Here is a 17,028-nt window from a genome sequence, read left to right on the forward strand (position 1 = left end):
ATAAAGGGGAAAAGGAATGGGACGAAGGCAGTCAAAAGACACAAACTTCCAATTATAAGATAAATAAGTACTAGAGATGTAATGTACAACATGATAAATATAATTAATGCTGCTGTATGTTATATATGAAAGTTGTTAATAGAGTAAATCCTAAAAGTTCTCCCCATAAGAAAAATAATTTTTTTTCCTATTTCTTTAATTTTGTACCTATAAGAGATGATGGATGGTCACTAAACTTATTGTGATAATCACTTCATGATGTATACAAGTCAAATCATTATGCTGAATACCTTAAACTTATACAGTACTGTACGTCAATTATATATCAATAAAACTGGAAGAAAAAAAAGAAAATTTCCATAATAAAATGTTTTAAAGATTATTTCAATATTCTTGCAGAGATTTTCTTTAAACATGGAAATTTCACTGAACTACTGGCATGTTCTTTTTTTTCTGACCTCTTCAAAACACTGGCTTTCTTAAGATGCTATCAATTAGCAAGATTCTGACTCCAGGTCAATATAGATTAGGCCACTATTGATAAAATTTACACTTGGAGGTACTACAAATAATGCAATGTAACACTGGATAGAAAAAAAAGAAAAACATCTTAATTATGGGAATATATTCCAAATTCTATTAATAATTTATTTTTCAAAAACTTAAAATCCAGTGTCAAGTTAGGTAAAAGGGATGGAGTCTTCTAAATATAATTCTCCACTAAAGAAATATTCAACATATACTTACTTGGTATGGGAAGCACAACAGAAGGTGGAGGCTGGCCATGTCCTTGAGGAACAGGAAGTCTCATACTGTGGCCAGGACCCGGGCCTGGGCCTGGGCCAGGACCTGGACCTGGGCCTGGGCCTGGGCCTGGCATCGGAGGCATTAACATTCCAGGAGGTGGTGGAGGAGGAAGCCCAGGAGGAGGCGGAGGGAAAGGAATCATGCTTGGCAGAGCAACTTCATCAACAACCAGGGGATCATTTCCATGGTCAAACTGACAAAGGTCACCAAGTACACAAAATCCTCTTTCTGTAAGAAGATAAATCTTATTATGATCTACCTAGAGTTCAGAAAACAAACAAGTCCCTGAAACACCCACCAATCTGATTTATGAAGTGTTTTTTCTCCAAGGAGTCTAAAGCCTTCTTAGTGTTACTCTGTTAACCATCGCATATCCCTGAGGTAGGGGTAGGTGTACTCTCTACTTTCTATACTGTGAGACTACACTTTGTTGAGATAGCAAATAACTGGATCAAAAACAGGCTACCAACCACTATTAGATTAACCCATTCGCTACTGAGTTTTCATAATAAAAATTCAGATATTTTAAATAACAATTTAACAAAGGTGGGGAGGGATAAGGAACTTGAATTAGATGATCTACTTTCAACTATCTACTTTCTTGCTATTATACTAAAGCAACCATTCTTGCTATATCTAGGAATTGAAACTTTTAAATTATTCAACTGAGCATTATGTACCAGGTTATTCACTGCAGCATTGTCTGTAACAGCAAAATATTTGAAACACCTCAAAAGTGCCATCAAAAAGAAACAGGTTTAAACACATTTTTGTACATACAGAATACTAAGAAGTGTAAAAAATACTGAGGAAGCTCTTTATATATTAACACAGGATGACTCCAGAAAATACTGCTAAGTGAAAAAAACATTATGCATAGTATGAATGAAGTATGAATAGTATATAGTATACTAGCATTTATGTAAAAAAGAAAGTGGGGGAAATATATGTTTTTGTTTACGTACACATGCAAAGACTATGTTTGGAAAGACACAAGAAATTGACAGCATTAAACTGTCCTTGGGAAGGAGATCTTCGTGGCTGGAAGACCAGGGTGAGAGTGATTTAATGCCTGAATCATGTGATTCTATTCCCTACTTAAAAATAAATAAAATATAAAAATATATACATTCTATATTTAGAGAAAAAATGTTATGACGTCTGTTATTTGCTTCAAATAATACAGGCCAGGGAGAAGTGGTGGAAGTATACACAAAAACAAGATTGCCCATGAGTTGACGTGAGATCATGGATACACTAGGGTTAATTATATTATTTTGTCAACTTCTGTAAATATTTAAATATTTCCATAATAAAAAATTAAAATAAATGCACGAACACACACAGCCTGATCCATTCATTCAAATGGAAAGTTAGCAAGTTAAAATTTTAAGTAGGTTATACATGCTTATTAGCAAATTCCCAGGGACAAACACCACACAAAAAAATTAAAATTCCTAGTGTCTACCAAAGTCTGTGGTATACTTATAGTGTTTGAAGTAACAAGAATAACAAAAAACAAACTAAAGGGTAAAATTTAAACATCTGTTAACAAGAGCCAAACTATTACACCCAACAAGAAGTATATGCCAAACGAGATTCTCCTCATTCACCCCTTTTAATAAAATCCAGACTGTAATGAAAAGGTATGCACTACTAGCAACATTTGCTTTACTAGTACTTTTGGGTACAATATAGAAGAGAACTTTTACCATCATAATCTCTGCATCGCCTCTTTGGTGGAGGGTTTCGACCAAAAGAATTGGAAGAGCTATGATTATTATAGTAATTAGACCAACTCTCCGTTGTGTTTTCAGAGTGGTGCGCAGGTGCGATCACAGTAACAGTGCTGGGAATAGACTGTGCCCCAGAGGAATACTGCTCAGAAGAGTTCGGAGGTGGTGCAGACACAGACACATAGGAACTCTCCAAGTCATTCCTCTCACTCTTAAACTTTGATCTTTCGCTATGTTCTGCTTCAGAGACAAAATAAAAACAAGAAACAAATAAGATCAGACATTATGTTCTTAAACTACATTTATTTTCTCACAGAAAAGATGAGAATACTGAAGTAAACTTACTGAACTGTCCATATTTCAAAGTGCTCTCATTATTAATATATTCTAAAACCAGGAACATCAACAGTGTGACATATTTTGACCAGTAACTTGTATAAAATCATCTTTTATAACATCAACATCAATATAAAATGAAGAAAGACCTGCTTCTCTATTGATATTTAATAAGAATGCTATCCAAAAAAAAAAAAAGAATGCTATCCAAGAATTGACTTCCAGGGCTTCCCTGGTGGTGCAGTGGTTGAGAGTCTGCCTGCCAATGCAGGGGACGCGGGTTCGTGCCCCAGTCCGGGAGGATCCCATGTGCCGCAGAGCGGCTGGGCCCGTGAGCCATGGCCGCTGAGCCTGCGCGTCCAGAGTCTGTGCTCCGCAACGGGAGAGGCCTCAACAGTGAGAGGCCCGCGTACCGCAAAAAAAAAAAAAAAAGAATTGACTTCCAAACTGCTATCCTGGGAGATCAGTGGTTGGGATCCCAGTAATCTACTTAAATTTCTTTCTTTTTAATTTTAAATACTCTAAGCAACCTTAAAGCAAATCAATTATTTTCAGTCGGGGGTGGGGGTAGGGGAGCAGGCAACACTCTTCCTCCAGTAACAGCTTTGTTGACTAAAGGACATTTGTTTCAACTATACAACGTGACTTAAGTTACATACACTTATGGATAGCTTCTTTTTAGTCAAACTCCTTTGACTCCAACCTGAGAATAGAGCCTTGTCTTTGTAACAAAAATCAAGTTTTTTGAGACAATTCCAGATTTTACATTGTTCAAACATATTAAAGGTACATTTACTTTTAAGGGACACTCTGGCACCCTTGTGATATAGGAAGATAAGCAACTACGGAGCTTTTTGGGGAAGCCTCATGGACTCACCAACATTCCTATTGGGATCCCGGTCTTTGCTGCGCCCCCGGCTTCGACTCCGACTTCGACTCAGGCCTCGGCTCTTACTCCGGCTCTTACTCCTGCCTCTTCTCCAGTCATACTTCTCACGGTACAATTCAGTCCGCTCATAGTACCGGTCATAGTCTCTCCACTTGCCATCGTCTCTTTTTTTCTCACGTGTCCTATAATACACAGATATGAAAGCCATATGTATGCTATAGAAACCAAGTCTGAAAAATCAGTAGTATGAAATATCCTCGATTCACCAAAATTCATAGCTTCTATACTTTTCCAGAAAGCCATAAAACCACCATATAATTCCTCTAATCCATTATATAAAAAGAAAAAAACATTCCCTTCAAGTACACTGGGTGGGGAGAAATGAAAAAAAGAGGTGAATCCAAAGTATGGGGAGGGGTAAGAGGAAAAACATATTTAAAACTAGAAAAGACAAAAGGCTCAAAACAAAGTTTTCCTAAACAAAGACTAATTTTTTTGATGGTAGGCTGATGATTCAACATATAAACTGCACTACTTGTAAGAAAATGCTACAGATGATTTTAATACTGAGCACCCCTAACAAAATGGAACATTTCATTAATATTCTCTAAGGAGACTGCTCCCACCCCTGAGCTCTTGCGGAAAGCACATAATGAAGACTGTTTATAAAAGGAAGAGAAAGTATGACAAAGACAAAAAACAGAGGGAATGGAAGGAAAAACATTTTTTTTCTTTAATCAGCATAGAGAGAGGAGAAGAGCATACGTTAAAAATCCCTTTAATGCCCTTCTAAGGTAACTGAAAAGTGAGTTTTCAATGTCTTCCTAATTAAAAATAAACACAAACCTCCGTTCACTAGATTCTGAACGAGTCTTCTGGGGACTAGGGTATTTCTTTTTTCTGCCATCTCGTTCTTCCTCTGCTGGCTCCTGAAATACCTACATGAAAATATTCATTAGAAACAAGAAGAGTCTTTCTATAAATTATAAAACACATCCACCTGATAATCTTTCTGGCACACGAGAGGGCACAAATATACTGAAATACTGAAGTCAAATCTCATCCCCAAAGGCTGGTCAACAGGAAGAAGTAAAAAAGATGCTGAAATTACTTTAACAGCAATATGTTAATTTTTAAATGCTAACTTAAGGTAGAGAATAGGAGGAAAACAGCAACTCATTCTTTAAACCGAAACAGTAAAAACAGCAAATCTCTAAGTATCATATAGTAAAATGGTGTGTGTTTTCCTAATTACAAACTATATTCACACATTAATTCATTTGGGGAGAACTTCAGATTTATTTCACAGAAAACGTTCTGGGAACAAATGGTTAAGTTAACCACTGCTATAAAACTAAGTATTTCATGTGAATTATGGAAAAATGGTATTGGAATTACTGGAAATGTTAAGGCTTCTTTTAAAACTTAACAGTCAAGATTGACCAGAAATAGAGAACTAGTGATTCTATTATAGTTTTTAAACAGAAGTTAATCTCAAAACAAATATATGGCCTTTACCAGAGAGAAAAGAAATAAAGACATTTGGAAGAGGTAAACAAATGCCCATCTAATGGAGAAGCTCATTTTAAAATACACAAATAAGCAAGTGAATGAATGGAACAGAAGATAACAATTTAGTAAAACTCAGGCAACATAAAATGGCAGCCACAATATGGCAACCATATGGTGCTGACAAAAACACTCTACAATTATTAGACTATATTTAAAAATCATTCTTTCTACCAATTTACAGGAAATACAGAGGATGCAATCAGCAAAATCCAGAGTCAAAACTCCGTAAGACAAATGACTGAGTTTCTTCAACAAAACAAAATTTAAGGAAAAAAAAGAGGGTGAAGAAAGGAAGAAGAGGTAGATATACAGGTAAGTATGATGGGGGAATTTAAAGATATAAAGAGACTTAAAATACATCAACTTGGAGAACTTGTTCCTTCTTTTTGCTGTTCTGTATTTTCTAAGGTTTTTTCGATGGACATGTATTAATTCACTCTGAATTTTTCTAATTTTAGAAAACTAGTTTTCGTTTTTTTTTTAATTTTTAATTTTTTGGCTGCGTTGCGTCTTCGTTCCTGCAAGCAGGCTTTCTCTAGTTGTGGCGAGCGGGAGCTACTCTTCGTCATGGTGTGCAGGCTTCTCATTGCAGTGGCTTCTCTTGTTGCGGAGCACAGGCTCTAGGGGCGCGGGCTTCAGTAGTTGTGGCGCACGGGCTTAGTTGCTCCGCAGCATGTGGGATCATCCCAGACCAGGGATTGAACCCGTGTCCCCTGCGTTGGCAGGTGGATTCTTAACCACTGCACCACAAGGGAAGTCCTGGAAACTAATTGTCTAAACTACTTTCTAATTAGTTTTTCTAATAGGAAAAACTATTCTTAAAAAGTTAAAGGAGCCAAGAGAAATAAAAGCATAAAACGAAACAAAAACCTGTGCATGAATGTTCACAGCAGTATTATTTATGATAGGCAAAAAGTATTAACCATTTGCCTATTAATCCAAATATCCATCAACTGATGACTGGATAAAGAAAATGTGGGGCTTCCCTGGTGGCGCAGTGGTTGGGAGTCCACCTGCCGATGCAGGGGATGCGGGTTCGTGCCCCGGTCCAGGAAGATCCCACATGCCGCGGAGCGACTGGGCCTGTGAGCCATGGCCGCTGGGCCTGCACGTCCGGAGCCTGGGCTCCACAACGGGAGAGGCCACAGCAGTGAGAGGCCTGCGTATCACAAAAAAAAAGAAAAAAGAAAAAAGAAAAAAAAAGAAAATGTGATATATTCATAAAATGGGGTACTATTCATCCACGAAAATAAAGAGAAGTACTGATACGTGCTACAACCTGGAGGAACCTTGAAAGCATTATGCTAAGTGGAAGAAGCCAGTTACAAAAGACTACATACTGTATAATTCCATTTATATGAAATGTCCAAAGTAAGCAAATCCATAGAGACTGAAAATAGATTAGAGGTTGCCTGGGGTGGGGGCTAGGGAGGGAAGCACTTGGAAGGTGATGACAATGAGTATGGGGTTTCTTTTTTGGAGGATGAAAATGTTCTAAAATGGATTGTGGAGACGGCTGCACAACTCTGAATACAATAAAAATCATCACATTTGTACATTTTAAATAGGTGACTTGTAAAGTTGGTGAATTACACCTCAATAAGCTGTTTTAAAAAAGTCAAAGGGCATGCACAATATGGATGAATCTCATAAAATAACGAGCTAACAAGGAAGCTAGACAAAGGACTGTATGACTTCTACATCCAGGAAGTGTCAAGTTTAGGTTACGGAAGCTAAACTAATCGTTCTAATGGGTGATGGAAAACCTAAAAAGATAAGAAATCCAAAGCAATATGGGTGAAGTCTCATTTAGCATCCTGCAGTACACTACCAAACATGATTTTAAATCTCAAGCATGATATTTAAGTGGAGAAAAAGGAGTGCTCCCTTGCTATATAACTAAATAAAATGCTTGATTTGTACAGATAAAAAAAAAAGTCTATGTGATTCTTGTAACATAAAATGGAAAAATCAGGACTACATGGTATTAGAAATAAGAGTAGTAGTAACCCTGGGGAGAGGGAAGTGAAAGAGAATGAGAAAGAGGGAATTGAAAAAAAAAAAGGCAGTTCAACGAACTTGATTCAGATCTTGATTCAAACAAATGGGGAAAAAATGGACATTTATGAACAAATAGAAATTTAAACACTAAGTATCTGATGACATTAAGAAGTTACTGTTATTTTTATACATGATAAGAATACTTGGGCTTCCCTGGTGGAGCAGTGGTTAAGAATCTGCCTGCCAATGTAGGGGACATGGGTTCGAGCCCTGGTCCAGGAAGATCCCACATGCCACAGAGCAACTAAGGGCTCGTGCACCACAACTACTGAGCCTGCACTCTAGAGCCCAAGAGCCACAACTACTGAGCCCGCGTGCCACAACTACTGAGCCTGCGTGCCACAACTACTGAAGCTTGCATGCCTAGAGCCCATGCTCCGCAACAAGAGAAGCCACCACAATGAGAAGCCCGCGCACTGCTACGAAGAGTAGCCCCCGCTCGACACGACTAGAGAAAGCCCGTGAGCAGCAACAAAGACCCAACCCAGCCAAAAATAAATAAAATAAAAATAATTTTTTTTTGAAAAAAAGAAAGAATACTTGGGGGCTTTAAAAATATAACCTTTTAGTGATACCTGCTAAGTATTTACAGATGAAATAATATGATGTCAGGAATTTGTTTAAAAATAATTTAAGAGGATGGAAAGTAGTTGAAGGTACAGAAAAAGACTGCCCATGGATCTATAATTATTGAAGAGGAAATGAGGGCTTCATGGGGACTCATTACATTTTGCCTTCTTTCAAGCATTTTCATAATAAAAACTTTTTATATAAGTTAAACAAAAATAATCTGTATTCTTTTCTATTTTAAATAAAATTTCCAGAACTTCCTGCAGTAAGGATATGTTTTTCCACAATTATTTAAAACTTTTACTCTGAAATGAGTTACACGGCACTAAACTGTCACATTTTTCTTGAACTAATATGAAGTATATGTAAAGGCTTCATACTCCAAAACCTCTTACCTACTTTGAGCCTAGTATTCTAAGAATATGAAAAGTAAATTTCTTTACAGAATCAGATTATGACCAGACATGCTAATTTTAAAAGTTTTTCTTCTATGTTATCCACCTGACTTAAATTCTTCTACCTCACATCTTCTTTTAGAAGTTTGATCATTACACACATATTTAAGACTTTTTAATTATTTATTATCTTCATCTATCAGGGCTATACAAATCTGAAAGCCTCCATTCCACTGGACCATTTTAGATATAAAAGTATACTAAACAGGTATGTGGATGAGGCAGGATTGGCCCTGGATTGATGAGCTGCTGGGGTGATGAATACTGGGAATTCATTAAACTATTCTGTCTCCTTTTGACGTGTACCGAAAAGTCTCTAAAATGGGGTGTTTTTTTTTTTAAATTAAGTGAAATAAAGGTACTTTCAGAAAAACCAAACAGGGGAAAAACTGTGCCAGAGGCTCTCATATTTCCAGTCATAAATCCATGCAGTGGGTCTAAGAAAAACTGCCTTCTAACATTTCAGATGATTGTAATATAGTGTGAATAAGGAATTATAATATCAAAGATCCACTATTTTCATGATTATTCTTTTGCATGTTCATGAACTCAGACAGACAGGGTAAAGGGTTTGATGACAGCTAATTATAACCACAGCAGATTCAGAAGTAATTTTCCAAATGCAGATAGAACACACTGTGCTTCATAAATTATGGCACATATATACCAAGTGTTTTTCCAGCCCCAGGATGAGTTGTGCCAATGATCCAAATTCTCTCACCCGGTTCCCTGTGTGACCAATAGTTTTATTGTAAAACTGATGGTACCGTGTAGCTGGGGACCAAGGGAGAAAGTTAAAACAGCTAGTCCTCAGATTTGCTCCCATGCTCAGAGCAACTGCATCAACTGAGCACAGACCAGAAAAAGAGATAATTAGCCAAAGGCAGTGCTACCTCAAATCCCCTTCCTTCAATGTTGTCTAACAACTACTATAAACTACTATATTTACACACTATTCTACAAGCTATCATTTGTTAGTAATGACAATTAAGTTACGTATAAAAGCTTAGAAAATGGGGAAAATGCCAGACAGCATCATTTGGGGTAGTTATACAGAAGCTGAAATCCATTTTTCATAATTTTCAAAATTAGAATTTACTACAAAGATACAAAATGAAATACTGCAACAATTTGGTTTTTTAAAACTATTCTTTCAAAACTCAAAATAATGCAATTTTCCTCATATTCAAATGACTGTCCTTCAAACAAACACTTCCAATCCACTGACCTTCAATGACTGTAAAAAAGAACATACGCTGCAAAAATTTTAGCTTATTATAAAAACATTTAACATATACCTTTTTTTAAGTTCCCTGACCAGGGACTGAACCCACACCCTCGGCAGTGAAAGCGCGGAGTCCTAACCACTGGGGAGCCAGGAATTCCCTAACCTACACCTTAAACCAAAAATTATACACTATCAAGTATGGAAGTAAAGTTTCTTCCTATTTCCATTACTTGAAGAAACATACTGGGAGCCCCCTTTTTTTTTTTTAATTGATGTACAGTTGATTTATAATGTTGTGTTAATTACTGCTGTATATAGCAAAGTGACTCAGTTATACATATATATATTCTTTTTTTTAATATTCTTTTCCATTATGGTTTATAATAGGATATTGAGTATAATTCCCTGTGCTATACGGTAGGGCCTTGTTGTTTATCCTTTCTATATATAAATGCTTACATCTGCTAACCCCAACCTCCCAATCCACCCCTCCCAGCCCCCTCCCCCTTTGCAACCACCAGTCTGTTCTCATGTCCATGATGCTGTTGCTGTTTCATAGGTTCATTTGTGCCATATTTTGTGCCACATATAAGTGATATCATACGGTACTTGTCTCTCTTTCTGACTTACTTCACTTAGTATGATAATCTCTAGCTGCATGCCCCTTCTATTTTAAAAAGACTTTACGAGACAACTAGAGAGCATGAGCCAAAAACAAAAAAGTGACAGTAATCTCAAGTGATCTTTTTTTTTTTTTTTTAATTTTTTTGCGGTATGAGGGCCTCTCGCTGTTGTGGCCTCTCCCGCTGCAGCACACAGGCTCCGGACGCGCAGGCTCAGCAGCCATGGCTCACGGGCCCAGCCACTCCGCGGCACGTGGGATCTTCCCGGACCAGGGCACGAACCCGCGTCCCCTGCATCGGCAGGCGGACTCTCAACCACTGCAGCACCAGGGAAGCCCAAGTGATCTTAATTAAGTATAGCTACGTTTTGTTTTCTTTTAATGTTGGATCAGTTCAATCAAGCTAGCATGTAAAACTGTATCAAAGAGACTTCCCTGGTGGTCCAGTGGATAAGCCTCTGCGTTTCCACTGCAGGGGGCACAGGTCCGATCCCTGGTCAGGGAAACTAAGATCCCGCATGTTGCATGGTGTAGCCATTAAAAAAAAAAAAAAAGAGGATAAAAATGTATCAGAAATGACAACTAAATGCAACATATGATCTTCAGAATGAATCCTGTACTGGAGAGAAAAAAAACATGCTATAAAAAAGGGACACTGTTGGGTCGATTGACAAAACTGGAAAACAGTAGAAGAAGACAGTAGATTAAAGTGTTTTATCGATGTTAGGGGACTTCCCTGGTGGCCCAATAGCTAAGACTCCATGTTCCCAATGCAGGGGGGCCTGGGTTCAATCCCTGGTCAGGGAACTAGATCCTGGATGCCACAACTAAGTGTTCACATGCCGCAACCAAAAGATCCCGCAAGCCACAATGAAGATCCTGCATGCCGCAACTAAGACCCAGTGCAGCCAAATAAATAAATAAATATATTTTTTTAAGTGTTTTATAGATGTTAAACTTACTGAAACTGATAACGGTACTAAAGCCATCTAAGAGAATATCCTTATTCTTATGAAATACACAGAGTATTTGGGGATCAAGGGTCATGATGTATCTGACTTACCCCCAAATGATTCAGAAAAAAATAGTTCTGGGTGAGGATATATAAAGAGAGCAAACAGGGCAAATCTTCAACAGATGAATCCAGGTAGATGACAAACAGGTGTTTTGGGGTAGTATTCTTGTAATTTTTCTGTTTAAAATTATTCCCCAATAAAAAGTTTATTAAATAATTATAATAAAAACAAAAGTTGGGAAATACTTCTATATAATAACCAACATCTATGTGCCAGGCACTGGACTAGGGTGTGGGGTGGGGGGTGGTGTATAAATTTCATTTAATCCTCAATGAGATAAGTACTACTATGATCATCATTTTGCTGATGTGAAAATGAAACAAAGAATAACTTATTTTAAAGCTACTATTTTAATTCATACAGCCTAATTTTGGAGCCCATATTCTCATCATGTAATACTAAATACTACGATATCTATATATAAAAAGAATTACAAATGAACTCTGTACAATTTCCTCCTTGGTTCAAACAATCAGACTACCATCTAAATCATGTTTTTATACTTCAACACTGTAAAAACATTTATTTTCCTTTTCTTTCCTATGTTGAAAGTGATGTTTATAATTCCATTAACTAAAAAAAACTATATGGTTAAAAAAGAAGAAATGGTTTCTCTTCACATGAAAATGATGTAATGATTTCTCTTGAGGTTTCATTAATACTTTACTTTCAGTCATGTCTATTTTATTTTTTTTAATTTTATTATTTTTTTTGGCTGCGTTGGGTCTTTGTTGCTGCGCAGGCTTTCTCTACTTGCAGTGAGCAGGGGCTACTCTTCGTTGCGGTGCTTCTCATTGAGGTAGTCAAGCCTATTTTTTTTTTTAATGTTTTTTTCTGTTTTTTTTTTTTTTAATTAATTAATTAATTTATTTTTGGCTGTGTTGGGTCTTCGTTTCTGCACGAGGGCTTTCTCTAGTTGCGGAGAGTGGGGGCCACTCTTCATCACAGTGCGCGGGCCTCTCACTGTCGCAGCCTCTCTTGTTGCAGAGCCCAGGCTCCAGACGCACAGGATCAGTAGTTGTGGCTCACGGGCCTAGTTGCTCCGCGGCATGTGGGATCTTCCCAGACCAGGGCTCGAACCCGTGTCCCCTGCATTGGCAGGCAGATCCTCAACCACTGCGCCACCAGGGAAGCCCAGTCAAGCCTATTTTTAACCAAGTTTTCTTTTTCTAAAAGTCACTGGAAAAGATTTCCCTGAACTCCTCAATATTACTAAAATATTTCTTGTAACACTAAACAAGCTATCTGAAATTCTTCCAACTCCTCAAGTCCAAAGAACTAAGAAGCCCTGATAAAGAATCTGCACCATGCCCAAAACCCAGAAACTTCCATCAAGAGAGCTCTAAAGAGGCCAACTACCAGCTAAGAATGATACTGGTAATAAGATCTAAGAAGCGCCCACAAGCAAAAGAAAACTCTGCGTTACCTCTTCTTTAACTTCTTCTTTTTCTTGGACTGGTGGTTTTGGCTCAGGCTTAACTGGTTCCAAAGGTGGAAGGTAGTTCTTAGTATAGAGACTTTCAAATAGTTTATCCACAAAACCTGAAGTCTCTAGGAGAGGAAATAATATTTAAGTGTTACACAAACAAACACCAAAAGTTTGACAACACTATTGGCAAAGCTGAGGAAAGTGGGACATCTCATACACTGCCGGTGGAACTAAAAATGAGCCTAACCCTTATGGGGGAGAACCCCTCTTCTGGGTTTTAAAACCCTTTGAACATACTTGCACATGTACAGAATGATTTATATGCAAGATTGCTTGTTTGAGTATGTACAACCCAAATGTCCATGAATAAGAGACTATTTAATGAATTATATGACAACTGAACAGAACACAGAGTGGCTATAAAAAGAATGCGTACTGATAATATCAACTCTCAAAGATAGAAGATTAAATATTTTATCTATTTATATTCGCATTAAAAAAAAAACCCTGAAAGGACATAAAAATGACAAGTTATGCACTGGAGGTGGGAAGGGAGCAGATGAGGTGAGAGAGACTTTTCATGGCATACCATTATATTGTTAGATTAAATGTACTGCCTACTCAAAAATTTAAAAATATTTTTAACTCAGCTGAAAAATAAACTTTGACATGAGAAGTGATATGAAAATATCATTTTGTGTTTTACTTAAGGGATGCTCTATTTTGTAACTCTTCAGACTAACTGAATGGGGAGAAACAGATGAATTTATGACAAATTAAATGTCAAAATATTTATATTATGTTATTCAAACCAAAGTTAAATCACTTTCATTGGACCTACCCCTCAGGAACAGCTAAAGAGCATATCAAAAGTACAACACAGACTCTGCTTACACTGCAACTATTACACATTTTACATAAATAGCTATTTCTAAAATGTCAAATTAATTTTTCTTCAGAAAAGCATCTTTTCATAAACTTTTTTATGCTATTAATTTGTGCAGTAAGCATTTTCCATGACTATAAAATTGTGAGCTCTTGTTACACATAACTTTAAGGCAAATTAATCAGACCATTCAAAAGCCTTCATGATCAGAAGACCTTCTTAATATGCTTCTGTATTTCTAAAGCATTTTTTTAAAACATGTACTACTTTTGTAATTTAAAAGACATATATCATTACTATCTTTAATTAAAACTAAGTAATATAAATTCATACATTTAGGAAAGAAAATATTCATCAGTACTGGTAGAATCCTGTATTAGATTAATTATGTATAAAAAGCCTTTAAAATACCCCCCAAAATATGTAATCCTGTGTTTTAGATTGAGAAGCCATATTTACTATCTTTTCTTTCTCAGTAAATATTTGAGTTAAAGGGTATCGTCTCATCATCAACAGCTAGATCAACTAGTAAGTATGAATTATCCACACTCCTGTTTGCCCATTCAACAATATTTACTGAGTATCTTCTACATGCCAAGCCTGTAGGTTCTGAGTCACCAATCTCAACAAATGGAAAGACAAAGGGGAGGTGGGGAAAGAGATACACATAGATAAACAGGCAAATAAACATATAACATGACAAGGAATAACAAGTGCCATGAAAAAATAAATAAATAAAGCAAGGTTGGGAAGAAGAGAGAGTGATTAGGGGTATGGGGTATACTGTATTGTATACAGGATGCTCAGGGGAAACCACTCGAGAAGATGACATTTGAGAAGAGACCAGAAACCATAAGAAACCAGGTTTCAAGCAAGGGTAAACAGTGTTCAAAAGCCCGAAGCTGGGAACATGTCTGCCATGCTGAAAAAACAGCAAGGTGGTCAATGTGGCTAGAATAGAAAAAGTGAGGGGGAATGGTAAGAGATGAGGTCAGAGAAGCAGCAGGGAGGCCCCTAGTAAGCTCCGCAGACTACGGACAAGACTTTGATAAGATGATGAAGTTAAAGACACAAAGAGAAGAGGATCATGCCCATTTCTTCTTGATATCAAGAAGCCCCAGCCAAGAAGAAAAACAGATACCTTCATTGTCCTAATAAACAGTAAGAACAAGCAACTTCATTATCCTTAAATTGCTACCCCTCAGCCATCAACCAGGCTCTACCACAAGCTGCAAGGGACTCATTCACCTAAAAAGCATTTGAGTTACCACTGCCTCAATATAGGAGAGAAGCAGAGAAGGAAAGGGAAAAAATGTTTTGCCAAAATACACAATAAATAATTAAGCATGAATAGGTATATTCAAGTATTTAAAGGACCCTGACCAATTTCCTTCCTTTCAAGCTTTATCTTCAAGATTTTATCAGGAAGTTTTAAATTTAAAATCTTTACTTAAATACTTGGTTGAAGGCCTATAATAATTACCTTTTTGTAAAAATACGTCAAGTTGATCGGCACAAAAGGCTTTCAATTCTTTCTCAGGTTTGTCCTTCTTGACCAGTGCTACAACATAGTTGGCTAAGGCTGATGGGTCAGCATCACATCTAGTTAAACAAAGAGAAAACAAAAATTTTTAAACATTTTTTTTCAAACACTGATGTCATTAATGAAGTCACCCCTATTTTAGAAAGCTTTAAGCCAAAAACTTTATTTTAAAAAGTGACTGCAAACAAAGCGACTATTTTAACAAAGAGCATATATATAGTACAAGTAAGTTTTTCTTTTTCTGCTTATTCTTATAAAATAATTTGTCTCCTATTTTCAATGTTCTAATCATACGCAGAATTTTGGACCAAATCTACATTTATTTGCTCTCAGTGGTAATAGGAAAAGAGTGGCAATGGCCCCTTAAGTTGCAGCTTGACTCCCAGCCTGTAGAAGCACTATCAGTATCCTCAGGAACTATTTGTTCCACATCAATGAGGAAGAAGCAGGGAAAGTGTGATGCGACAGCTTTCCCCATTCCCTATAACCCCAAGCACCAACATCTAAAAACGGCAATCAATTTCCACTACTAATCTTTTCAGTGAGTATCTTAAGGATCTTTTTAAGATAAAAAGTGAGAACACAAGAAGGATGTCACCTTAAATTTTATTGGCAAACACTTCAGCAGCTATAAGCAAGAAAGAAAAGATCCGGGAGAACAGAAAGGACAAGAGAAGTGGTGAAAGGGCAGCAGAGATAACCTTTGTCTACGTCACTTTTTTTTTTTTTTCTAGTCAGTAGTAGTAACCTGACTTTGACATTCAAAATTATCTCCTATGCCAGGGCGGCACATGATCCTTGAGTAGCAATCTGCCAGACTTAACATTTTATATACATTACATGAAATAGAAAGTTTCCATTTTGTAAAAAATATTTAGGGCTTCCCTGGTGGTGCAGTGGTTGAGAGTCCGCCTGCTGATGCAGGGGACACGGTTTCGTGCCCCAGTCCGGGAAGACCCCACATGCCGCGGAGCGGCTGGGCCCGTGAGCCATGGCCGCTGAGCCTGCGCTCCGCAACGGGAGAGGCCACAACAGTGAGGGGCCCGCATACCCCGCCCCCCCCAAAAAGATATTTATACACACACTTATATATTTATATTCTATTTTCCCCATAAATGTACATTTAAGTAACATATCCTTTGTGGTTTCACAGCACTGTTGTGAAGGTAAAATGAAAAAATTCAGAATGACAGTAAATAAAATCATTATGCAAGCAAAGTGATCATATCCCTATAGTACACTATTCAAATCTAACTTAATCTTATTCTATAATCCTTGGGCCTCTACCATCAATCAGAAAGTTAAAAAGTTTCAGTTCAAGGTATCAATCACATTTCCAATAACTTTATGAGATTAGTAAATAAAAAACAAGCACCAGCACCCTTACTTCCTTTCTAGTGTAATGTATACTTTTAAAATTAATAATTCCAATAAAATAGCAGACTTTTTTCATTGTCAATATTAACACTGTTTCAGGCAAGGCTGGTTCTTTAAATATCCATGCTCATTTATGTACCAAATTCTAAGAGACCAAATTGCAATTTTGTCAATTTTACAAAACTCAAAACTATAAAAAAAAACGATGGGCAAAGGTCAAAGTGCACTAGGAGTATAAGTATACATATGATGAGCTACATGTTAATTAAAAGAAAGCTGGAATTTTTAAGTAAAAACTATTATATTTTGGAGAATTATGAACAGATTACCTTAGTAAATCCAACTGCTAAATTCTAAAATGGATATATAGCATTTCCACCTTCAAAAAATGTTACCCGGGCTTCCCTGGTGGCGCAGTGGTTGAGAGTCCGCCTGCCGATG

General features: G+C 37.0%; 1 protein-coding gene across 1 annotated transcript in view; it reads right to left on the reverse strand.

Moving 5' to 3' along the window:
- The window catches only part of RBM27 (RNA binding motif protein 27), a 71,303-nt gene that overhangs the window by 44,247 nt on the left and 10,028 nt on the right, over positions 1 to 17,028 (reverse strand). The window contains exons 2-7 of the mRNA XM_007462393.1: positions 15,151 to 15,269; positions 12,779 to 12,903; positions 4,615 to 4,706; positions 3,757 to 3,950; positions 2,520 to 2,780; positions 748 to 1,035 (exon numbers count right to left, since the gene is read on the reverse strand). Of these exons, the coding sequence (XP_007462455.1) occupies positions 748 to 1,035; positions 2,520 to 2,780; positions 3,757 to 3,950; positions 4,615 to 4,706; positions 12,779 to 12,903; positions 15,151 to 15,269 (1,079 nt within the window). The remainder of the gene's footprint in view (positions 1 to 747; positions 1,036 to 2,519; positions 2,781 to 3,756; positions 3,951 to 4,614; positions 4,707 to 12,778; positions 12,904 to 15,150; positions 15,270 to 17,028) is intronic.

Source organism: Lipotes vexillifer, unplaced genomic scaffold (genome assembly GCF_000442215.2).
Source record: "Lipotes vexillifer unplaced genomic scaffold, Lipotes_vexillifer_v1.1 scaffold1068, whole genome shotgun sequence".
Lineage (NCBI taxonomy): Eukaryota > Metazoa > Chordata > Mammalia > Artiodactyla > Lipotidae > Lipotes > Lipotes vexillifer.